The sequence below is a fragment of the Suncus etruscus genome, chromosome 1 (assembly GCF_024139225.1).
Source record: "Suncus etruscus isolate mSunEtr1 chromosome 1, mSunEtr1.pri.cur, whole genome shotgun sequence".
In the NCBI taxonomy this organism is placed as follows: domain Eukaryota; kingdom Metazoa; phylum Chordata; class Mammalia; order Eulipotyphla; family Soricidae; genus Suncus; species Suncus etruscus.
Window position 1 is genome coordinate 136,839,345 of NC_064848.1, and position 26,353 is coordinate 136,865,697.

The window sequence follows — 26,353 nt, forward strand, 5'->3', positions numbered from 1 at the left end:
GTTTGATGGGGTGGGTGCCATAGTAGATGTACAAACTTAAGTAGATCCTTACTTTCAGATTTTCCCTAACATAATTTTTTTCTTGGAAAAATTTTTCCCAAGAAGCAATTTCTCCGTGGCTTTATTTGATGAGAAACCATAGATAGGGGGAAAAAAAAAAAAGGACTGTAAAGGGGTAGGAGCAATAGCAGTATGGCGGTTGCCTTGATTGTGGCCAACCCGGGACTGACCCAGGTTAGATCCCTGACATTCCATATTGTACCCCAAACCTGCCAGGAGCAGTTACTTTTTTGGGGGGGTTGGACCACTCACCATGCTCAGGGGTTACTCCTGGCTCTGTGCTCAGAAATCGCCCTGGTAGGCTCGGGGGACCATATGGGATGCCAGGAATTGAACCCAGATCTGTCTAGCCCCCAGGAGCAATTTCTGAGTGAAGAGCCAGGAGTAACTCCTGAGCACTGCTGAGTGTGGCCCCCAACCCCACCCCCCAAAAGGCTGTTAAAGGGAAATTTTGGGGGTCAGAGCAATAGAACAGTGGATGGGGCACTTACCTTGCATAAAGTGGACCTGGGTTTGATCCCCAGCACCCTATATGGTCCCCCAGGCACTGCTAGAAGTTATCCTCAGAGCCAGGAGTAACCCCTGAGCATTTGCTGGGTATGACCCCAAAACAAAATTCTTTTGTAGGACAATCATGATTAAAGGTCAGGCAGATGGACTAGAATGGTACATAGAAGGTGAACTGAAGCTAGCAAAAAGGAGGCACTACGTATTTTGAACTATTCTAATGCCTAGAATCTGAAGCAAACTAGATTCAGTTTTCTTCTAGTTGAGGAGCCTCCTATTTTGTCTACACCTGAAAATACCCAGAAGTTACTCCTGGTCAAGCTTGGGGGACCATATTGGGTGTTGGGGATTGAACCTAGGTTGGCCATGTGCAAGGCAATTGCCCTACCCATTGTACAATTTTTCCAGCCCCAGAGGACCTCATTTTTTCCTAATGGTTTGTAGACACAGAAGAAGGAGGGATCTCAAGGAGGGATGTAGGTGCTTTGTTTCTAAGGAGCTGGAAGAACGAGCAGGGCTTGCCTGAGTAATGACTTTTTTAGGAGGCAGCATTGGTGCCTGCTGTTGCCTAGAGGAGCTGCCCTTCCATCTCCTTCTGAGATCTCCTTCTGAGCAACTACCTCTTTTTTTTTCTTTTTAAAGTCTGTAATTATTAATTAAGCCTTTCAGATCTAGTGAAACCAGCGCTCAAGCCCATCTTTTCATGAAGTTGCACCTCCCCAGGCCAAGACAGGTGGATAAGCTTGGATGTTATTTGCATTTCCTTTTTGGGTGCCTTCACTTTTCCTATTTGAGACGCTCCACTGCTTCCCTTGCTAATGGTGTGAAGTTAAATATCTGTGAACATCAGAGCGCTTTGCACAGTTGCTAGTGGGTCAGTGTCTGTTTCTGTGATGAAAGAGATGAAAGGAACCATTGTGCTTGGGAGCCTTAAAGTCTTTTTAGGGTCCACTGGCTTAATTGTATTTTCTGGATTACTTCTGTATTTGTCTCTGAGTCTAGGCTGTCAACTCTGGTGCAGTGGAAGCAGAAGAACTGGACTCTGGCTGTGCTGCTTCTATATTCACAGCTGCTTCTGAAGGACAAGTCTTTCCCTTCACTTTGCCTTTTCTTAGGCATTCCAAACTTCCTCCTTAGATGTGACATGAGAATGGAGCTTATTTTGTTTGTTTTTGGACCATACCCAGCATCTCTCAAGGATTATTCCTGGCTCTGAGCTCAGAAACCCTTCTGGCAGGCTTGGGGGACCCTATGGGCTGCCAGGAATTGAACCCAGGTCTGTCCCAGGTCAGCCATATGCAAGGCAAACGCTCTACCGCTGTGCTATCTCTCTGGCCCCCTAAAATGGAGCTTTCTATTTGATTCCCTCCTGGTTGTGTCTGGCCAAGGGCTACACACATATGCCATGGTTCCTGTTGCTGAGCCATATTCACAGCCCTGAGACATTACTTCATTGAAAAAATATCTTTTTAGTTGAAGATATTTTTCAAAGGTTTTTTGAAAAATATTCTTGTGTTACACCCTACAGTGCTCAAAATTTATTCCTGGCTCTGTGCTTAGGGATCAGCTCTGAGTGCTGAGCAAGTTGAAATGGGTGCTAAATGCAACTTGAATTGGCTATGTGATTGTAAGAGCATTCTCTGCTATTCTGTCACTCTGGCCCTTAAATAAAATTTTTATTGGCTTTGGGGCCACACCTGGTTCTGTACTTGAGGGTCACTTCTAGCAGTATCTGGGCACCATGGAATTCTGAGGATTGAACCTGAACTTCCCATAGGCAAAGCATGCATTCTGCCCAGTGAGTATACTCTCTGGTTCTGTTTATTATTATTCTAAGTTATTTTTGGGGTTTAGTGCCACACCTGACTATATTTCAGGCTCTACTCAGTAATCACTTTTGGAGGTGCTCAGAGGACCCTATTTTATTTTTGACTAATTAAACCATTAAAAATGCTATTTTTAATTTTTAACTAGTCCCCTTCTGAGTGCTTTTGTTTGTTTGTTTGTTTTTGCTTTTGGGCAACACTTAGTGATGCTTGGACTACTACTGATTTTGCACTCAATCACTCCTGGTGGCTCTCTGGGGTATCATATGAGATTGAACTTGAGTTGGCATGTATAAGACAAGCATCCTACCCACTGTATTATCTCTAGTCCCACATTTTAAATTTAAAATGTATTTTTGTGGGTTGCCTGTGATTAAACTCACACATGAGGCATATGCCTCCTACTACGAATCCATATTCCAGACCCCAAGACATTAACTTTTTGGTAATTGCAAAGGACTGAGATGGTGGTAGAAGGTTCTTGCTTTCTCTCTGGCTTGCAGCCCCTTTGCTCCAGTCTGTTTCATGATTTTTCTGTCATTCAAAATTGTCTAGATTCCTACATCTTTTATTTCAGAAGTTAATTTTTTATTTTTATGTTTAATTAATTTTGGGGGGGGTCACTTGGTAGTATTCAAGGGTTAATCTGACTCTGCACTCAGGAATTATTCCTGGCAATGCACTGGGGTCTATATGGAATGTCTGGTATTGAACCTGGGTAGGCCATGTGCAAGGCAAATGTCCTACCTGCTGTATTATTTCTCCAACTCAGAACCTTGTCCAAATTATCATGTATGTATTTGTCTCCTAAAATTAAAAATAATCTTGTCCACTTAATCATGTGATAGATATTTGGGTGCCTCTGAATGCCGAGCCCTGTTCTACTTGTGAGGAGACATTTTGTTGGCAGCCAGAATTTTGGTGTTGGTGCCTACTGACCTCTAATTTTCTTTCTTCACCCCTGCTTTAGGTCCTCTCTGGATGTGCCATCATTGTCCGAGGTCAGCCCCGGGGTGGGCCCCCTCCCGAGAGACAGATCAACCTTAGCAACATTCGAGCTGGCAACCTGGCCCGCCGGGCTGCAGTTGCACAACCCGATGCAAAGGATACTCCAGATGAGGTATGTGCTGCCTAATGTTCCCTGATGACCCAGTTTCAGCCCCTTCTCTGCCCTTAATGGCACAAGATCATGGGTTCTTTCTTTTCTGCTTGCTGTTTGTTATTTGATCCACCCTCTTAACCACCATTTAGTCTCCCTTTATGCTCAGGGGCTACTCCTGGCTTGGAGCTTCATGTGGTACTGGAGGCTCCACCAAGGCTTCCTTCATGCAAAGAGTGTGTTCCATACTTTTTTTGTGTATTTGACCTTTCTTTTCTTTTCTTTTTGGTTTTGTTTGGGTTTTTGGTTTTTGGGTCATACCCATCGGTACTCAGGGGTTACTCCTGACTCTGCATTCAGATATTGCTCCTGACAGGCTTGGGGACTATATAGGATGCTGGTATTCAAACCACCATCCGTCCTGAGTTGACTGCATGCAAGGAAAATGCTCTACTGCTGTGTTGTCTCTCCGGCCCCAAATTTAACCATTTTTATTGTGTAGGTGATTTCCAACAAGCCAGCAATGGCTTGAATCTGTTTATACTTTCACTGCCACCCGCTGTTCATGGGTGCTATTAGTGTATAGCAGAACTCTTATATCAGTTTTGTTTGACTTCATTTCTCTTCAAAGGTCAGAAGGTTCCACAGTAATAATCCAGTTCTCTCCAGAGAATGCTGCGGGTCTTCATCAGGATCTCGTGTCTTCTCCTAGGAGTACTATCTACCATCCAGACACTCTATTTTTGACATTTTCTGGTTTTAGGCCATACTCATGGGTGCTCAGGTCTTATTCCTGGCTCTGTGCTCAGGAATCCTGAAGGGGCTCAGGAAACCAGAGAGGTTGCTGGAGATCAAACCCAGGTCAACCACATGCAAGAAGAATGCCCTACCTGCTGTGTTGTTGCTGGCCCCTAGACATTCTATTTTTATATGTGATGTGTTCTAGAAATGCTGTCTGAGCTTTACTCCAGAATATTAGTTCTGGATTCATGCACCTCTAAAAGGCATCTGTGGACCCCATGGAATTACATCCTTTAGCAACATTCCCATCACCAATGCTCCCCATCTCCCTTCTTACCCCACCCCCTGCCTGTATTTGAGATAGGCTTCCTACTTCCCTCATTCATTGACATTGTTATGATAGTTGTCACTTTCTCTCATCTTCTTCTTTTTTTTTTTTTAGAGGAAAGTAGTTGTCTATAAAATTTCGTCTCTGATAAAGGGCATTTAGTGTGAATTAAGGAGCAATATTATAGAAAACAGGGAAAAATTGGCTATAGTTTTCTTTTTTTTTTCTTTTTAATTTTTTTATTTAAAGAAATTTATCACATACATGATTGTGTTTGGGTTTCAGTCATGTAAAGAACACCACCCATCACCAGTGCAACATTCCCATCACCAATGTCCCAAATCTCCCTCCTCCCCACCCAGCCCCCGCCTGTACTCTAGACAGGCTTTCTATTTCCCTCGTACATTCTCATTATTAGGATAGTTCAAAACGTAGTTATTTCTCTAACTAAACTCATCCCTGCTTGTGGTGAGCTTCATGAGGTGAGCTGTAATTTCCAGCTCTTTTCTCTTTTGTGTCTGAAAGTTATTATTGCAAGAATGTCTTTCATTTTTCTTCAAACCCATAGATGAGTGAGACGATTCTTTCTCTCTCTCTGACTTATTTCACTCAGCATAATAGATTCCATGTACATCCATGTACAGGAAAATTTCAAGACTTCATCTCTTCTGACGGCTGCATAATATTCCATTGTGTATATCTACCACAGTTTCTTTAGCCATTCATCTGTTGAAGGGTATCTTGGCTGTTTCCAGAGTCTTGCTATGGTAAATAGTGCTGCAATGAATATAGGTGTAAGGAAGGGATTTTTGTATTGTATTTTTGTGTTCCTAGGTATATTCCTAGGAGTGGTATAGCTGGGTCGTATGGGATTTCCAGTTTTTGGAGGAATCTCCATATCGCTTTCCATAAAGGTTGAACTAGACGGCATTCCCACCAGCAGTGGATAAGAGTTCCTTTCTCTCCAGATCCCAGCCAACACTGCTTGTTCTCATTCTGTGTGATGTGTGCCGATCTCTGTGGTGTGAGGTGGTACCTCATAGTTGTTTTGATTTGCATCTCCATGATGATTAGTGATGTGGAGCATTTTTTCATGTGTCTTTTGGCCATTTGTATTTCTTCTTTGTCAAAGTGTCTGTCCATTTCTTCTCCCCATTTTTTGATGGGATTAGATGTTTTTTTCTTGTAAATTTCTGTCAGTGCCTTGTATATTTTGGAGATTAGCCCCTTGTCTGATGGGTATTGGGTGAATAGTTTCTCCCACTCAGTGGGTGGCTCTTGTATCCTGGGCTCTATTTCTTTTGAGGTGCAGAAGCTTCTCAGCTTAATATATTCCCATCTGTTTATCTCTGCTTTCACTTGCTTGGAGAGTACAGTTTCCTCTTTGAAGATGCCTTTAGTCTCAATGCCCTGGAGTGTTTTACCTATGTGTTGTTCTATATATCTTATGGTTTTGGCTCTGATATCGAGGTCTTTCATCCATTTGGATTTTACCTTCATACATGATGTTAGCTGGGGGTTAAGTTCAATTTTTTGCATGTGGCTAGCCAGTTGTGTCAACACCACTTGTTGAAGAGGCTTTCTTTGCTCCATTTAGGATTTCTTGCTCCTTTATCAAAAATTAGGTGATTGTATGTCTGGGGAACGTTCTCTGAGTATTCAAGCCTATTCCACTGATCTGAGGCCCTGTCCTTATTCCAGTACCATGCTGTTTTGATAACTTTTGCTTTGTAGTACAGTTTAAAGTTGGGGAAAGTAATTCCTCCCATATTCTTTTTCCCAATAATTGCTTTAGCTGTTCTAGGGTGTTTATTGTTCCAAGTGAATTTCAAAAGTGCCTGATCCACTTCTTTGAAGAATGTCATGGGTATCTTTAGAGGGATCTCATTAAATCTGTACAATGCTTTGGGGAGTGTTGCCATTTTAATGATGTTAATCCATGAGTAGGGTATGTGCTTCCATTTCCGCGTGTCCTCTCATTTCTTTGTATAGGTCCTTCACATTTTTAGTCAAGCTGATTCTAAGATATTTGAGTTTGTGTGGCACTATTGTGAATGGGGTTGTTTTCTTTTTTTTTGGTTTTTGGGTCACACACGGCGGTGTGGTGCTCAGGGGTTACTCTTGGCTGTCTGCTCAGAAATAGCTCCTGGTAGGCACGGGGGACCATATGGGACACCGGGATTCGAACCAAGCACCTTTGGTCCTGGATCAGCTGCTTGCAAGGCAAACGCCACTGTGCTATCTCTCCGGGCCCTGGGGTTGTTTCCTTAATGTCCATTTCTTCCTTATTACTATAGAAAGGCCATTGATTTTTATGTGTTAATTTTGTAGCCTGCCACCTTGCTATATGAGTCTATTGTTTCTAGAAGCTTATTTCTAGAGACTTTAGGGTTTTCTAGGTAGAGTATCATGCCATCTGCAAACAGCGAGAAATTAACTTCTTCCTTTCGTATCTGGATTCCCTTGATATCTTTTTCTTGCCTAATCGCTATAGCAAGTACTTCCAGTGCTATGTTGAATAGGAGTGGTGAGAGAGGATAGCCTTGTCTTGTGCCAGAATTTAGAGGAAAGGCTTTCAGTTTTTCTCCATTGAGGACAATATTTGCCTCTGGCTTGTGGTAGATGGCCTTAACTATATTGAGAAAGGTTCCTTCCATTCCCATCTTGCTGAGAGTTTTGATCAAGAATGGGTGTTGGACCTTATCAAATGCGTTCTCTGCGTCTATTGATATGATCATGTGATTTCTATTTCTCTTGTTGTTGATGTTGTGTATTATGTTAATAGATTTACAGATGTTAAACCATTCTTGCATTCGTGGGATGAAACCTACTTGATCATAGTGGATGATCTTCTTAATGAGGCATTGAATCCTATTTGCCAGGATTTTGTTGAGGATCTTTGCATCTGTATTCATCAGCGATATTGGTCTGTAATTTTCTTTTTTGGTAGCATCTCTGTCTGGTTTAGGTATCAAGGTGATGTTGGCTTCATAAAAGCTATTTGGAAGTGTTTCCATTTGTTCAATTTCATGAAAGAGCCTTGCCAGGATTGGTAGAAGTTCCTCTTGAAAGGTTTGAAGGAATTCATTAGTGAATCCATCTGGGCCTGGACTTTTGTTTTTGGGCAGACATTTGATTACTGTCTTAATTTCATCAATAGTGATGTGTGTGTTTAGATATGCTACATCCTCTTCATTCAGCTGTGGAAGATTATGAGTCCAAAAATTTATCCATTTCTTCCAGGTTTTTATTTTTAGTGGCATAGAGTTTCTCAAAGTAATTTTTGATTACCCTTTGGATCTCTGCGATATCAGTAGTGATCTCTCCTTTTTCATTCTTCATACGTGTTACCAAGTTTTTCTCTCACTCTTTCTTTGTTAATTTTGCCAGTGGTCTATCAATGTTTTTTATTTTTCCAAAGAACCAACTTCTGCTTTCGTTGATCTTTTGGATTGTTTTTCGGGTTTCCACTTCATTGATTTCTGCTCTCAGTTTTGTTATTTCCTTCTGTCTCCCTATTTTTTGGTCCTTTTGTTGAGTACTTTCTAACTCTATGAGCTGCGTCATTAAGCTATTCAGGTATGTCCCTTCTTCTTTCCTGATGTGTGCTCTCAAAGCTATAAATTTTCCTCTCAGTACCGCTTTTGCTGTGTCCCATAGGTTCTGATAGTTTGTGTCTCCATTGTCATTTGTTTTTAGGAAGGTTTTGATTTCCTCTTTGATTTCCTCTTGGACCCACTGATTATTCAGTATGAGGCTGTTTAACTTCCAGGTATTAAAATTTTTCTTCTGTGTTCCTTTGTGGTTCACATATAATTTCAGGGCCTTGTGGTCAGCGAAGGTAGCCTGCAAAATTTCTATCCTCTTGATATTATGGAGGTATGTTTTATGTGCTAGCATATAGTCTTTCCTGGAGAATGTCCCATTTACATTAGAGAAGAATGTGTATCCAGGCTTCTGGGGGTGGAGTGTCCTGTATATATCTACTAGGCCTCTTTCTTCCATTTCTCTTTTCATGTCTAGTATATTCTTGTTGGGTTTCAGTCTGGTTGACCTGTCAAGTGTTGACAATGCCTTGTTGAGGTCTCCCACAATTATCGTGTTGTTATTGATATTATTTTTCAGATTTGTCAACATTTTTATTAAATATTTTGCTGGCCTCTCATTCATGGATATATGTTTTAGAGAGTGATTTCTTCGTGCTGTATGTATCCGTTGATTAATACAAAATGTCCATCTTTGTCCCTTACAACCTTCCTGAGTATAAAGTTTTCATCATCTGATATTAGTATGGGCACTCCAGCTTTTTTATGGGTGTTGTTTGCTTGGATGGTTTTTCTCTAGCCTTTTATTTTGAGTCTATGTTTGTTCTGACTATTCAGGTGCGTTTCTTGTAGGCAGCAGAAGGTTGGATTGAGTTTTTTGATCCATTTAGCCACTCTGTGTCTCTTAACTGGTGTATTTAGTCAATTGACATTGAAAGAAAGAATTGTCCTGGGAGTTAGTGCCATCTTTATATCGAAGTTTGGTGTGTCTGTTTGTCAGTCTTGTCTTATAGTAGGCTGTTCAGTTTTTCTTTTAAGAATGGTTTTGAGGGGCCGGAGAGATAGCATGGAGGTAAGGCATTTGCCTTTCATGCAGAAGGTCATCGGTTCGAATCCTGGCGTCCCATATGGTCCCTTGAGCCTGCCAGGAGCAATTTCTGAGCATGGAGCCAGGAGTAACCCCTGAGCACTGCCGGGTGTGACCCAAAAACCACACACACACACACACACACACACACACACACACACACACACACACACAAAAAAGACCCCCCCCCCAAAAAAAAATGGTTTTGAGGCTGTAAAGTTTCTGAGCTGTTGTTTGTCTGTGAAACCATGTATTCTTCAAACCTGAAAGTGAGTTTTGCTGGATGTAGTATTCTAGGCGAAGTATTTATTTCATTGAGTTTTGTCACTATGTCCCACCACTGCCTTCTGGCCTTGAGTGTTTCTGGTGACAGGTCTGCAGTAAATCTCATGGATGTTCCCTTGAATGTAATTTCTCTTTTCGATCTTGCTGCTTTCAGAATTCTGTCTCTATCTGTGGGATTCATCATTGTGACTAGGATGTGTCTTGGGGTGTTTCTTTTGGTGTCTCTTTTAGTTGGTACTCTTTGGGCATGCAGGATTTGATCCCATGTATTCATTAGCTCTGGTAGTTTCTCTTTAATGATGTTCTTGACCATTGAGTCTTCCTGGAGATTTTCTTCCTGGGTCTCTGGGACTCCAATGATTCTTAAGTTGTTTCTGTTGAGCTTCATCTGTTTTCATTCTTTGAGTAATTTTTCCATTGTTTGATCATTTGCTTTAAGGCTTTTTTCCAATTTCTTCTGTTGTATGGAATTGTTATTCATCTCATGTTCCAGTGTACTAATTCTATCCTCAGCTGTTGTTAACCCATGGGAAAGCTCAACCATGTTTTTCTTCAATTCATCTACTGAGTTTTTCAGGTCCACAGTTTCCTCAGAAGAAGCACAGCAGGGCGGAGACTCCGCAGGTGAAGCACTCAGCACTTTACCTGGCTGTCCCCACAGTCAGCTATTTCTTACTCACTCTCTCGCTTGCTGGGTAGCTTCAGAATCGGCTATAGTTTTCTGTTGAGCAATTAGTTTGAACCTTGGGAAATAACTAAGTAGGCCATAGTGAGTTCTTTTTCCATCAGTGATTGTTATTTGACCTGAAATTTCAGTTTGGAGTTTTCTGATTTCTATCTTCATATTCTCTTGATTCTTATTAGTGTTCTCTTCTATACTTTCTTTGAGTTCTTTGAACATCTTCCATATTGCGACTCTAAACTCCTTATCTGAGAGACTGACTAGTTGGTTGGTCATGTTCAAGTTGTCAGAGTTGCCATTGTCATTCTCTATGTCTGGCGCTGGCCTGCATTGTTTCCCCATTGTCACACTTGTATTGTGGGTTTTTCTACGTGTTGTGGTTGTATTCATTGGCTAAATGATGTGCATGGCTGGGAAGTGGCGAGGCCGTTCTCCTCTGGCTCCACCCTTTCTGGGCTTATAAACTCACCTCCAGGGAAGGCTCCAGGAAAGGCGAGCCATCCGCAGATGAGCCACACACAGGATGAAATCAGGCCGAAAATGGAGCACAGCACAGAAGACAGGCAGATAGGATTGCTGGCATCTGAGTTCCAGCAGAGTTCAATGGTTTCCCCTTTCTGGGCGTGTAAGCTCACCTCCCGTGAAGGCTCCAGAGAAGAGGAGCAGTCTGTAGATGGGCCACTCACAGGATGAAATCTGGCCGAAGATGGAGCACAGAACAGAAGACAGGCAGATAGGGGTGCTGTCATCTGAGTTCCAGCAGAGTTCAGTGGCTTCCCCTTACTGGGCTTGTAAAGTCAGCCATTTCTTACTCACTCACTTGCTTGCTGGGTAGCTTCAGAATGCAGTTTTTTGGGGGTTTGCTTCCCAGGGCTCTGAGGAGAGCTTCAAGGATTCAGAAAAGACAGAGAAGCACAGGTCAGGGCTCTTTTGAGGTCCTCAGTTTCCTCAGAAGCAGCACAGCAGAGCGGAGACTCCACAGGTGAAGCAATCAGCACTTTACCTGGCAGTCCCCACAGTCAGCCATTTCTTACTCACTCACTCGCTGGGTAGCTTCAGAATGCAGTTTTTTGGGGGTTCCTTCCCATGGCTCTGAGGAGAGCTTCAAGGATTCAGAAAAGACAGAGAAGCACAGGACAGGGCTCCCTTCAGGTCCTTAGTTTCCTCAGAAGAAGCACAGCAGGGCGGAGACTCCGCAGGTGAAGCAATCAGCACTTCACCTGGCTGTCCCCACAGTCAGCCATTTCTTAATAACTCACTTGCTCGCTGGGTAGCTTCAGAATCGGCTATAGTTTTCTATTGAGCAATTAGTTTGAATCTTGGGAAATAACTAAGTAGACCATAGTGAGTTCTTTTTCCATCAGTGATTGTAAGATTGGGAGTAATACCAGTGAAAGCCTTAGAGTTTTCCAGTGAGAATTAAGAAAGATTTTTAAAAATGATGAGCTGGAGAGATATAATACAGGGGTTAAGGTGCCTTATTTACACTTGATCAACTTGAGTTTGGTTCCCCTGGCACTGTATATGGTCTCTTGAGCCCTTTGAGGAGTGATTTCTAAGCACAGAGCTAGGAGTCAGACTAAGCATCTCTGGGTGTGATCCAATACCCCCACCCCCCCAAAAAAAAGAGAAAAAAAAAGAGGAAGGAAGTGTAGAATAAAATAATAAAAAATGCCCTTTGGATAGAGCTGGATGGTGATGCAATGAATGGAGAGGCCTTTGTCTGTTGTCCCAGCACTATGTGTCTCCAACCCTCACCAGGTCAGGGTGGTGACGAGGAGAAAATCCACTCACAGGCAGGCTTCTTCAGGAGATAACATCTTTATTTGCCCTGGCCAATATCATAACCATTTACGCTGGATCCTAATTCAGCCCTGCATTCTAACTTCTTTCAGCCATCTCTCCTCCTGCACCTTCTCCAACTCCATCCATGCTAAATCCCCTTTGCCCCTCAGGCCAAACCTTTTTGTTACCTACCAAAGACCCCTCCCAGAAATGGGAGGGTATTTCTTGTAAGTAAGGTAACACATGAGGACTAGGGAGTGGTGTTACAGGAAGAAAAAAAGAAATGTTGAACCATGCATCTATGAAGAACTTAATACAGATTAGCAGTGCCAGTCTATTGCTGGGTATTTTTTTGTTTGTCTTGGTATTTTGGTTTTAGGACACACCTAGTGGTGCTGAGGGATTACTACTGGCTCTGTAGCTCAGAAATCACTCTTGGAGGCCGGAGTGGTACCACAGTAGTAGGGCGTTTGCCTTGCATGCAGCTGACCCAGTTCGGACCTGGGTTAAATCCCCAATGTCCCATATGGTCCCCTGAGCCATTTCTGAGTGCAGAGCCAGGAGTAACCCACAAGTGCTGCTGGGTGTGGCCCAAAAACCAAAAAAGTAAAGAAAAGAAATCACTCCTGGCAGACATGGGGGTCTATCGGGGGTACCCGGATCGATCCTGGGTCAGCCGCATGTAAGGCAAATATCCTACCTGCTGTGTTATTGCTCCAGCTCCTGTTTTGTTAATTTTTACTACTAATGGTATTGTTAGACCAACAACTAAAGGTTGAAATCCTCTCAGCACTCACCTTTTGTTTTGTTTTTTTGGGCCACATCTAGAAATGTTAGCAATGAGGGACTGGAGCAATAGCATAGTGGGTATGGTGTTTGCTTTGCATGTGGTTCACCAGGCTTCAATTCCCCACATCCCATATGGTCCCCCAAGCACCACCAGGAGTGATTCTTGAGTGAGGACTTCAGAGAAATCCCTGAGTATCACAAGGTATGGCTCCAAAATAAAATAAAACAAATCAAGTTAGCAGGAACACCAACTGTTAGCCCAAACCAGAACTGAAACCTGATTTCTGTATCCTATCCTGCAGTCCTAAAATCCAGACCTTTATGAAGACCTAGAGATTCTTTTCCCTTAACAAACTCTTCTTGGGACCTCAGGATGGCACAGTGGCAAAAAGAGCCTGTTATGTAAGTGTGAAGTTGCAGTTTTCACCCTCAATGCCTCCTACATGCAACTGAGCGAGGTCCCAGGGAATTTGCTCTCTTGGACACTGAGTGTGGGAGTGTTACAGCCAGGAGTGAGGCCCCTGTAGAGGACTGTAACCCCTGTCAAACACTACAGCCAGGGTATGGCTCTGACTACCACTGCCAGGCACGGTCATAGTTATAGCAGGAGTCCTGAAGGGATGGTGGAAGAAACTATTCCCACTGCTCTTATTCTTTATTCAACTCAACTCAGTACATCTCTGCCTTCATTCTTTTCCTATAATCTTTTCTCTGTATGTTCCTCTGTCTTTTTGGAAACTATTCCTTTGCTCTGTTTCATTCCCAGGCACATCAGTGATTGCTCGTAGTCTTCTCACAGATCTGAATAGACATGTGCTTGTGATCCGGGCACATTCATGATTGAACTTTGAGTCTGTCCCGGACAATACCAGCCTTGTGGAACTCCCTCCCTCCAGTTTCTTTTCCCGCTTGTGCCTATGGGAACAGCCACTGTCTCTTAAGATTCAGTCTCCGGAAAGTTTTGCCAAACATGAAGTCTCCTTTCCACATCCCATCTTTGAGCTGTCCCAGCTCTCCTTACATCATTGCTTGCTCATGTGTCTTTCTCTACTAGATTACCAGAAGCTTCTGGAGGGGAGGGTCTTTCTCTCTTTCTGTTCTTAGACCTGGCCAATGCAGGCCCTAAAACTGGCGAACCAACATTTAAGCAAAGAGAGAGGCCCCCAGTCCTTCCATTTTGGACACTTAGTTGTCGGGTGTGACACTACTTTTCCCTCTGGCCTGCCTTTGTTTTGGTGCACAATGCTTTATATTTTTCATTCAGAGTTTGTTGCTGTTTCTTTTTACAGTTGCTTATTTACTTTCCTTTGTATCATGGTGCCAGATAGCATTCTCCTGATTATCCTCTGCCTTCCTACATGATACCTTTTTTGAAAGAAACTGGGCTCTCCCAAGTTTTATGACAGTGTGAGTAGCCCCGATGTATGTCCCCAGCCGGTGCTGTCCTGTTCCAGGCTAATCCCCAGTGTTGCCTAGCTACTGTGGCAGCCTAGACACTGCATTGATGGGCGCTGTGGGAATTAAATATTTATTTCCCACAGATGTATTGAGCCTGTTACATGTAAAGCTATGTTGGTTTTGTTGAGAAATACAGAAGTGAATTTCATTGACAGGAATCGAGGCGGTGGGGTAGGTGGCAGAGAATGTTTAGTTTCATTTCTTGCTTGTCCAGTGGGATGATTAGGAGAGGAAGGGCAAGAAGTATTGCACTTTGGACTATATCTGAAAATACCTTGTTTTCAGGTTTTATTCTGTTGGAGATTTAATCTTGCGCTGGTGGTTCAGGAATGTAGCTGGACCAAGGACTAGGATTGAAAACTTCCTTTTCATTGCTCTAGACAGCAAAGCTGTGATTAGGTTTGGGACTAGAAGCCTGGGCTGCTAGAGTGCCTGACATCAGGCCTTTAGGGAAGAAGGAAATTTGAGTTGTGCTTAAAATAGGCAATTTGCTAGTAGAGCTCTGGGACATCCTTGGAACAGACCAGTTAATTCCTCTTAGACCATTCAGGACTTCTTTAGATAAATGCTTTCAGTATTTTTCTTTTTTTTTTTTTTTTTTTTTTTTGGTTTTTTGGGCCACACCCGGTAACGCTCAGGGGTTACTCCTGGCTATGCGCTCAGAAGTCGCTCCTGGCTTGGGGGACCATATGGGACGCCGGGGGATCGAACCGCGGTCCGTCTCCTAGGCTAGCGCAGGTAAGGCAGGCACCTTACCTCCAGTGCCACCGCCCGGCCCCGCTTTCAGTATTTTTCCCTGTAAATTAGAGTTGTGGGAGGCTGTGGGCGGAGTCTTCTTCAGATCACCTTCTGCTGGACCTTCTCACCAAGCCCTGGCCCTGCTTCTCTGATAAGGGTCAGTTGTTTTCCTGAGTCTGCCTGTTGCCTCTTTTCCTATTTACCAACTTGTTCAGTTCTGGAATTTGTCAAACCCTGGATGGTGTAGGATATGAGAAGGCCTGTTTAAGAAAGAATGGTTTGCAGAAACTAGCTTATTTTCTTTTGCAACTAGCATACATAGATTTGTAAGACCTCCAGGGTTTCTTTCTCTTACTATCCAGTGACTGTATAGCAGTAAAATGTAGATCCTTCAGCAAGCCCATAAACAAAGCTTTTGGTTTCATTGGTAGAAATGGAAGGCAGCATATTGCTTTCTGAACTGATTTGTTGATAAACAAAATTTTATGAAGTCTCTTTTTCTTCAGATGTTACACCTGGCTATGTGCTCAGAAGTTGCTCCTGGCTTGGGGGACCATATGGGATGCCGGGGGATCGAACTGCAGTCCGTCCTAGGCTAGCGCTGGCAAGGCAGACACTTTACCTCTAGCGCCACCATGTCGGCCCTCAGGAGTACTATCTTAAAAAATTTTTTTTGTTGTAGTTCATTTAGGAGTAGTCGGCAATTATTCCTGTACTCAGGAGATTAGAGTTAGGTGTCAGGGATTTGAATTTGTTTGTCACATGCAAGAAAAATGCCTTATTTCCTGACTAGTTCTAGCCCCCTGGGAGTACTTGGTTTGGTTAGAGGTTTTCCAAGTATTTTGGAAAGCAGGTAGGGATGGGCCAAACTTACTCCTTTCAATCTGAAATCATGCAGAATATCTTCTCCCTGTTGTTGGATCTGTGGCTCATTTTCTGTGTGAGGGTCTTGGGTCGGAGGGAAGAACTGCTGCCTTTGGCATCCCTTTTTATTGGGACCTGTAGCTGTGTTTTCCTCAAGAATCTGGGTTCTGCTGGTACAGCACTAATCTGGGTGGTCAGAAAGTGGTGAGTAGTCCTCCCTCTTCTTAACTCTGCTGTACTTTCAAAGCTGGTAGAAATAAAGTATGTCCACTCTTAGTCGAGTGGGGTGAACTCTGAAATAATAACAGAGCTAGAATCTTGTCCTCATTCCCATAATGCCTTGAGCTGGTTTCACTTGAGTTTAATAGTCATGAATAATCATGCTTAAGTCATGAAAGCACTTTATACACTGGAACAAGTAGAACAAATGGAGGCGGCTGTGGTGGTTTATGGCCTCCCTTGGGCTAAGTTAGTCCTTGAGCTGGACTTCTTATTCAAGAATGGGCTGATGCATATGGAGAAGGGGTTTTAAGTCGTGACTGACCCGAGAGATCATGGCAGTTACTATTCCTGTAGTCAAGGCCAGGTCTATGTAGGCAGTACTGAACGCCAGTTCTAACCACTACCTTGGTGGGCCTCCAGGTGTGGGATTCATTTCTATATTTTCCTCAGGGCCTAAGGGCCAGGTTACTTAAAGGGATGGTATGGATTGTGGCCTGAAGAGGCAGGTCTCTGGTGACATGTGTTTTTTTGTCTTTCAGCCTTGGGCATTTCCTGCTCGGGAGTTCCTTCGAAAGAAGCTAATTGGGAAGGAAGTCTGTTTCACGATAGAGAACAAAACCCCTCAGGGCCGAGAATATGGCATGATCTACCTTGGAAAAGGTGAGTAGTCATTTGCCTGTGAGACCGAAATTCCTTCTTGAGATGATTCCCCTGGTGGGAGGCCAGGCTGTGTTCTTGAGAATGCAGCGCCCGGCCCTAAATAGTAGGTCTGCTTGGACATGCTCTAGATGCAGGAGTGAGTGATCCAATTACTTTGGTCACCTGTGCTTGCTTCCTGCCCAATTTTGGGTGTGTGTATAGTGTCATCTTTGCCCATTTCCTGTTTTGAGGCCTTTGGCTCTTAGAAGTCAGTGGCTGTGGGCTGCTAGGACTCAGTGCTAATTGAATTCATATAGATTTCCCATTGCATCTTCCATTTCCTTTATCTGTCTTGTGTTTATTCTCTTCTTGGGAACTCTCTTTAGAAAAGGACAATTTGTTTTGAGTTTGTGGTCATGAGATTTTTTTTTGTTTGTTTGTTCGTTGATTTTTTTTTTTAAGGGGGGAAAGGGGAAGGTATATGGAAGGGGTAGGAAGGGAGAAAAGAGAAAATACATTAGAAAGAAAGGGAGAAGAGAAAAGGAAAAAAGTAAAGAGAAGAGTAGAAAAGAAAAAAAAGAAGAGAAAAAATAAAAAAAGAAAGTAGTGAGAAGAGAGGAGAGAATAGCAAGGTAATGCTAGTTTGCTTGAATGTGTTCGAAGAATAGAGCGTGTAGTTTAAGTCTGTACGTCTCAGTTACTGCTTGGTGGTCTGACTGGTCACGAGCTTCAATTCCTAAAAGAAGGTGTAACCTAGAGATAAAGTGTATGTTAAAGAGTTTTCTCGGGGCCATCTCGTAGTGCGAGCTAGGTATGGTATCTCTTGGTATCCCGCGCTGCCATCTTAGTTTGTCCGCCATTTGTATCCAAGGACGCCTGTGGACATAAAAGCTGAGAGGTTATTTTAAATGTAGTAAGATAAAGGCATTAAAACGTAGTGTTATGGGATGTTTCCATTGGAGACAATGATTTCCCGTGGTGTTCTTTACCTGTGTTCCAATAATCTCTAAGAGATTATTGTGGGCCTTTGTTGTGGAAGGTTGATTACATACTTGTTCTCTCTATGCTGCAGTTTTTGGTGTTGCTCTTTTCTTTGTGGTATAATGTGTAGTCAAGAGTGTGCATTGTTCCTTTTTCAAGTATTTTGGGCACTGCTCCCGAGTATATGTTGACTATTGCAGTGTTTGGAGTTTCTACCCTGTTAAACCCTGTTATTTGATTGTAGAGTATTAGTTGTGTATAAGCTGTATGTTCTGGGTGCTTCAGAATAGTGCTACCATTCTGTGTTTCTCTTTTGTCTTCTGACTTACTTCGTTTAATATAATATGATCTAGGTCCATCCATGTTGCTGCAAAGTCTGTGATTGTATCATTTCTGACTGCCATGTAATATTCCATTGTGTATAGATACCACATCTTAATGATCCATTCATCTGTTGTTGGACATCGAGGTTGGTTCCAAGACTTGGCTATTATACTGAGTGCTGCGATAAATAGTGGGGTGCACTAAGAACAAAAGCCCAGGCCCAGATGGATTTACAGGTGAATTCTATCAAGCATTTTAAGAAGACTTACTACCACTTTTCCATAGGCTCTTCCAAACCATAGAAAAACCAGGAATCCTCCCTAACTCCTTTTATGAGGCAAATATCACACTCATTCCCAAAGATGGCAAAGACACCACCAAGAAAGAAAACTACAGACCAATCTCACTAATGAACATAGATGCAAAGATACTCAACAAAATCTTAGCAAACCGAATCCAGCACTTTATCAAAAAGATAATACATCATGACCAGGTGGGATTTATACCAGGAATGCAAGGTTGGTTCAACACACGCAAATCAATCAACATTATACATCACATCAACAACAAGAAAGACAAAAAACACATGATCATATCAATCGATGCAGAGAAGGCATTTGACAAAATCCAACACCCTTTCATGTTAAAGACACTCAGTAAAATAGGCTTAGAAGGAACCTTCCTCAAGATAGTTACAGCTATCTACCTACAGCTAACATTATACTTAATGGCGAGAAACTAGAAGCATTCCCACTAAGATCAGGAACTAGGCTAGGCTGTCCACTCTCTCCACTCTTATTCAATATAACCTTAGAAGTCCTAGCAATAGCAGTCCGACAAGAGAAGGGAATCAAAGGAATCCAAGTTGGGAAAGAGGAACACAAACTATCTCTATTTGCAGACGATATGATGATATACATCGAAAACCCTAAACAGTCCACAGTAAAACTCCTAGAAACAATTAACCAATACAGCAAAGTGGCTGGATACAAAGTCAACACACAAAAGACAGTAGCGTTTCTATATACAAACCACGAAGTCGAGGAGAGAGAGATTAAAAATACAATTCCATTTAAAATAGTATCAAAAAATATCAGGTACCTAGGAATCAAACTTACAAGGGAAGTGAAAGACCTATACCAGGGAAACTTCAAAACACTTCAGAAAGAAATTGAAGACGATCTAAAGAAATGGAAGAACATCCCATGCTCATGGATAGGTAGAATTAACATAGTCAAAATGACTATCCTACCCAAACTACTATATAGATTTAATGCAATCCCTATCCAAATCCAGACACCATTCTTTAAAGAAATAGAACAATCAATCACAAAATTTATCTGGAACCACAAAAGATCCAGGATAGCCAAACAAATACTGAAAAACAAGAAGCTAGGTGGCATCTCCTTACCTAACTTGAAACTATACTATAAAGCCATAGTAATCAAAACAGTATGGTACTGGAACAGAGACAGGACCTCAGACCAGTGGGTCAGAACAGAATTCCCAGACATAAACCCCAAGATATACAGCCAACTAATATTTGATAAAAGAGGCAAGAACCTGAAATGGAACAAAGAAAGTCTATTCAACAAATGGTGTTGGTACAACTGGAAAACCACATGTACGAAAGTGAAGATCAACCCATACCTCACCCCTTATACAAAAGTCAACTCAAAATGGATCAAAGACCTTGAAATCAGACCCGAATCTATAACGTTTATTGAGAATAAAATAGGCAGAACACTCGAAGACCTATATATCAAAAAGGTCTTCGAGAATGGAACACCATTGGCAAGAACTTTAGCATCAAACATAAACAAATGGGACTATATCAAACTAAAAAGCTTCTGCATGGCGAAAGAAACCCTAATGCAAGAAGACAGTTAACAGAATGGGAAAAAATCTTTTCACTCGACATATCAGATAAAGGGCTGATATCTAGAACATACAAAGCACTCAGAAAGCTGAGCCCCCCAAAACCAAATAAAGCCATAAAAAAATGGGGAGATGAAATGAATAGACACTTCTCTGAGGAAGACAAAAGGATGGCCAACAAACACATGAAAACATGCTCACCTTCACTCATCATCAGAGAGATTCAAATCAAGACAACAATGAGATACCACCTTACACCAGTGAGGATGGCTCACATTAAAAATAATGGGAACAATCTCTGTTGGCGGGGATGTGGTATGAAAGGAACTCTCATCCACTGCTGGTGGGAATGCCCCCTAGTCCAACACCTATGGAGAACAGTCTGGAGAGTGCTCAAAGAACTGAGAATTGAGCTGCCATTTGACCCAGCAATTGCTCTCCTAGGTATATACCCCCAAGTGGGAAGGACATTCATTCCAAAATATATGTGCATCCCACTATTTATCGCAGCACTCAGTATAATAGCCAAGTCTTGTTTGTTGCTTTTTAAAAAATATATTATTATTGTTGTTGTTGTTGTTGTTATTGTTATTGTTATTGTTATATTATGCAAGGTGTCTCCCCAGCAGTGATGGGAATCACCTGGGCTGTACTCCCATGGCATTCAGGAGACCAGGTGGTGCTGGGGATCAAGCCTGGGGCCTTTGGTTATCAGGCATATTTGACCTATTTCCCTGGCCTTCAAGCCACCTTTTTTTTTTATGCTCCTGCTCTGGAGTTGTTTCATGTGAATAAAAATTCTGACTCTCCTGCCACATCTATATTTATAAACCCCAATTTCTCAATTTTAAGGCTGTTAGAATTTGAGGAGCTAATATGTGCTAAGCCACAAACTGGTCTAAAGTATACACTAAATTGTGTGAGTGAGAGTGAGTGAGTGAGTGTGTATGTGAGAGAGAGAGAGAGAGAGAGAGAGAGAGGAGAGAGAGAGGAGAGAGAGAGAGAGAAAGAGAGAGAGAGAAAGAGAGAGAGAGAGGAGAGAGAGGAGAGAGAGAGAGAGAGAGAGAGAGAGAGAGAGAGAGAGAGAGAGAGAGAAAGTGTTTTTGGATTGGATAGATGGGGTAAAATTGGGGAACAGAGTTTGAACTGAAATAGGCATTGAACAAATTGATAGAATATTCTTCATAAAATAGCAAGATGAGAATGAATACTAATAGCTATATTTGTCTGGTATTACTTTGAGAGCAGAATTATGGAATTTTCTATGAGTCTATGATAAAATAAGCTTCCAACTGTGTTGCTTTAGATAATCTATTTGCCTTTGGTAGTTGAGAAACTGGAAGTAAGCTAGCAGGGTTACTAAGTAGTAAAGTAAGCTAGCAAACTTTCCTGTCTCCTGAGATTTTGATTTTAATTTTATTCATCTTAGAACAGTGAGTTATGGGTGACCTTGGGGGCATTTGTTCAACTTAGTAGAGAGAAAAAAACACTATTTTCAGCCTCCCAGACATATGGCTCTCTACCTTTGATTGTATGGAAAATTATAGAAATATATGGAAAGAGTTCATTTTCCTTTTACCTGGAATTCAAATAATAGTGTAAGAAAATTCTTCAGCATTATTATTGAATAGCTACAGGTTAGGGTTCACTAGAAATGCACCATCTTCAAAATGCAATTGTTTGAGGAGTTTGTTACCCTTAAAAACAAGAACAAAAACAAAACAAAAAAGTCCCACTTCATAAGGCTGCTCACCTTGATTGGACCTCCCTGGGCTTGGTTCTCCCCTTTCCTCATTTGCTCAGCCTTTTCTTGGTCAATCTACCTTTTGACTCCCTACTCTTTGGACTCTGGGTTGCTGTGAAAGAATTGCTGCAGTATTGATTCACAGAGCCATCTATGTCTGGGTCTGATCTCAGCTGTAAGCTCAGGGTAAGGTTCACGCCATTCACAGGAAACACATAGTTCCTTGCATCATATCATTCAGCTTAGCTTTTATTGGTAGGAAAAGCAGCTTATGGGTTGTCTCTGTAGAAATTTGGGCATTCTAATCGCAAGGCCTTTATTGAGGCTCAGTGGCAGGGCATCCACTTGTTACTGCTTGCCAAAATCACTGGGTAACATGCTGAATACAAATCAAGCTGAACTTCATTTTCTACCGACATCACCTATCAGCTAGACTGCTGTGCTTCGTTTATCTAGGAGCTTGTTCTCTGCCATATTAAAAATTTTTATGTGGTGATTTCCTCATCGATGTCATCCTTTATCGTTTGGTCTCGACAAGCAGAGATTTAAGAGACTAGACAGAGCCTAAAAGCTTTCTCAGTAGCATGGAAATGCAATTAATGTTTCAAGTGCCCAGGTAGAACCCAATCAGCGTGGGTTTTCTGTTTAACTTCATCTTTCTTGTCTGCTCTGTAGGCGGCAATGTGGGAGATGAGAAATCTAGACATTATCTTGGGTGTCTTTGTGAGCAGGGGAGAAGGCCTTTGTCTAATAGGGTAGGACCCCCACTGTGAGCAGCTTGTACAGGAACCCCTCCATGGAGCTGTGAATAAGTCGTCCTGAGAGGAAGGGGACTTTACAGAGAACCTGAAACAGTGCCTGCTGGTGTAGCATCCAGGAACTAATTTGATTTTTCTTTTCTTTGTTTTTGTTTGATTTTTGGGCTGCACTTGGCAAGTGCTGCTACTCTCAGCTTGGTAGTTGGCATCATTCCCACTGATTCTCATGCAGTGCTAAGGATTGAACTTGGGTATCTTGAATACAAAGCATGTTCTCCATTATGCTTCCTCCACAGCTCCTATTTGTCTGTTTTCTTTTTCTTTTTTTAATTTTGTGATAGGCGTGGCACTAACCAACTTGTAGAAGTGATTAGTTTAATATTTTTGAATGTTTGAGATTGCTCTTGTGTTTTCATTTTTATTGAGTACTGTACAAATTTAATCATAGAAGAGCGTGTTACAAACTGGCCAACATGATTTCCAGAGTGCCTGGGATGAGGGGGTGATGGTAGCCTCAGGTACAATTTGGGACACTTACTGTTCATTTGATTAAAGAGGGTAGATATGCAGGGGGATTTTAAGTGATTCTTTTTCTCCTGAGAAGCGGGCAATAGACCAAGTAAGTTGGGAACTTTTATAATACAGAAATTAGCTGCTTCAATTGTAGGCTGTAGCCCCATAAAATAATATGAATGTGTTTGTGAATCACATAAATACAACAAATTTGTTTAAAAGTAAACTTCTTTATGATTTAATGTCAGTAAATGTCTTATTTACATGCTTATGTACCCATATACCTGAGGTCATATAAAAGTTACTCACACTAGGGACTGGGATAATAGTTTAGTGGGCCAGGCTTTACATCCATGAGACCCTGGTTTGATCTTCAACACTGCATGATCCCTGAGCATGTCAGGTATGTCCCCCCAAACTAAACAAAAACAGTTTTTCAGGTGAAAAGAGAATGTGAATGGAAAAATGTTGAAGCCTCACTGTAAAGCATGAAGTTTTGAATTGTAAATAATTGTGTGTTAGGATCAGCTAATATATCTGTAGCCAGGGATAAGAGAAAAAGAAAGCTAATTTTCTCTTATGCGAGGAGCCCTAAGGCTTTTCATAGAATTATGCTACATCCTAATACTTGTTGATCTGGTAATTGGGAGTTGCCATTTGGGCCACTTTGCTCCATTTCTCCCTACCGCCCCTGCTAACCACAAGTCTGATTTCTTTTTTTTCACTCTGAGTTTGGTTTTGTGTTTTGTTTTGATTTTTAACTGTCTGTTCCCCTTGGCATGGCAGTCTTCAGCCCCCATTCAGGTTGTATAGATACTTGGTAGGGGTTCCTAGTTTTTTTTGTTGTTTTGTTTTGTTTTGTTTTTGTTTTTGCTGACCCATATTCCACTGTACATAGATGTAGAAAGACTTTTTTAATTCTCACAGGCCCTGTGTAAGCAGGAATTGTCCATTTTACAGGCCAGTATATTAGACACTGACACTTAGACCTTGTCTAAATTTTGAAGTGGCAGAAGTTATGTTCCCCTCCATCAGGTCTTCGTTGCTTAGGTCTGTGCCCTTGGGTTTGTTCTCCTGGCTGCCGTGTGTGTCTTGCTTTCTTGGTCTCCTGTACTTGCTGAGATTGCTTTTGGCCTGAGAGCTACGCTAGACTTCTGTCATCTTGAGAACATACACCTTCAGTGCTAGATAGTGTAAGAAGAAGTTTTGGAAGAACCCATCACCCCACTGTTTTTTTTTTTTTTTGGTTTGTCTCCATTCTTCTTGATTGCTCTGGAGAGGATGGGGACAGACGAGAATCTTGTTTTAAATTCTCTTTTCTCTTCAGATACCAATGGGGAAAACATTGCTGAATCTCTGGTTGCAGAAGGCCTGGCCACACGGAGAGAAGGCATGCGAGCTAATAAGTAAGTACTGATTGCTCTCCTGACTTTTGGTCTGGGGGAATCTCTTGCGGCCCTGGGGAGGTAGGGGAGGGAACTTAGCATTGGCCCTGCAATTTCTATTACCACACTTGTGTGATTTTGACAAGTTTTGCCCAGGTGTGGATTATTTGGGACTGGGAGGTCACTAAAACATTTGTTAGTAGTCAACATTTGATATCCTTGAAAACAAGGATTTTAAATATCCTTTGAAACAAGCAGTTCCACTCAATGTCCTTGTAGGAGCCATTGGGCTGTATTTTCTGCCATAGATGTCCCAGCTCCAATGTATTTATCCTTACAACTCCGAAAGATTTATCAAGCACGTACCAGGCTGCATTCTAGGCAACGGGAATGTACTAAGTGGGGAACAAACAGATTGGGTTTCTGCTGACATTTTAATATGGAGAGAGACAATGAACTCAGTAAACACATAGACACACAATATTTTAGATGCAGGAAATAAGTGCCATGGAAAATAAAGTGGAGTGAATAAATAGAAGTCAAAGCAAAATCTGTTGCTTAGGATTTAGGGAAGCTGACAAAGACACAACGGGTCTATTGCAGAGTTGGAAAATTTCTCTCTTCAAAGCTTTTTAAAAGGGTCTTTGGCCACTGGGTCTGTAGATAACTTATGTAGTTGGTACAGATGTATTTGCTGAGCAAGTGGCAGCATGAACTAGTTAGGCATGAGGATTCAGTATGTAAGATTTATGGCACATTGTTTTAGGTTCAAGTTCACTGGTATTGCCTCATGGTAGGATGAATTGAAACTGGCTTTCATTAACACATTAACCTCTAAAAGATGTTATGCTGCATCACTAATTTGGGGCTAGAGATGCTGTGTAAGTCCTTAAGCCCCTAATATCTTATATGACTGTTGGTGCTGTCAAAGAGGCTTTAGACAGTGGTTTGTATTGCCTGTACTGACAAGATGAACAAAGACAAAAATGACCTTTTGGTTTTCTTTTTGCATTTCATGGACTTTGAGACTCTTTCCATTCACCATGGACTCTTTGGTCCTTTCTTACTGCAATGAGACCTCTGCTAGAGCCTCTGAATGGGGTATGAGCATGTGGGAATTTATTGAATGAAGATAGATCAGTCAGGTGGTGTTTTGGAAGTGAGCCACAGTTGTATATCAAGGAAGGGAGCTGGCATAATTGCCATCACAGGGTTTGGGGAGAATCCAGTGTGCTCACAGCAGTATTTTTCCCTCCCACCGAAGAGCTCCCTTGAGAGGTCCTAGTTCATTTTTTCTCTGAAGTTACCTTCTGTAGCATCTCCAAAGTTTCATGTTTATTTCTAACTTTTCAGATACATTTATGATTTTAAGTTTTTCTTGTTTGGGGCCACACCCAGCAGTGGTTAGGGCTTACTTCTGACTCTGTGCTTAGGGATCATTCCAGACAGGGCGTATGGGGGCCATATGGGGTGTGAAAGAATCGATACAGCTGCTTAAGTACTTCTACCCTGTACTACAATGTGGCCCTTCTTTGGCTTTTTTGTTTTGTTTTGTTTTTGTTTTGGGGCCACATCTGGTCATGACTAAGAGTTATTCCTGTCTCTGCACTCAGGAATTACTCCTGTCAGTGCTCAGGAGACCATATGAAGTGCCAGGGATTGAACTTGGGTCAGCTGTGTGCAAGGCAAGCACCCTACCTGCTGTAATATCATTCCTGCCACTCTCCCTTCTTTAAAAAAATTACACTGGCTACAATTTGAATCCCTGAGGAAGTAACTCATCTTGAAGGGAAGGGAAAGAGCAGTATTGAAGACTGCTGGATTGAGAGTTTGTAGGTCCAGGATCCCTGCTAGAAAATTCTGCTGATCAAGGTGGAACTTTTTGTGTGTGCAAGCCAGCCAATGGGGCTGCCAAGTTTTTGAGATGGAGGAAAGCTGCCCGGCTCTCTCTTCCCCTTAGGGTTCAGACACAAGTGAGGGGGCCATTTCTGCTTTCAATTGTCGATTTCTTCAATGTCTTCTGGGTATTCTTGTATGGTGGTTTCTGGCCTTCTTCCTTGATTTCTTGCCTTCTGTTTTCAAACTGTAGTTGTTTAGTTGCCTTGGCGAACATTT

At 42.1% G+C, this 26,353-nt stretch overlaps 1 protein-coding gene across 1 annotated transcript in view; it reads left to right on the forward strand.

The window, feature by feature from the left end:
* The window catches only part of SND1 (staphylococcal nuclease and tudor domain containing 1), a 531,547-nt gene that overhangs the window by 44,595 nt on the left and 460,599 nt on the right, over window positions 1-26,353 (forward strand). The window contains exons 2-4 of the mRNA XM_049774313.1: window positions 3,364-3,513; window positions 16,556-16,676; window positions 24,181-24,259. Of these exons, the coding sequence (XP_049630270.1) occupies window positions 3,364-3,513; window positions 16,556-16,676; window positions 24,181-24,259 (350 nt within the window). The remainder of the gene's footprint in view (window positions 1-3,363; window positions 3,514-16,555; window positions 16,677-24,180; window positions 24,260-26,353) is intronic.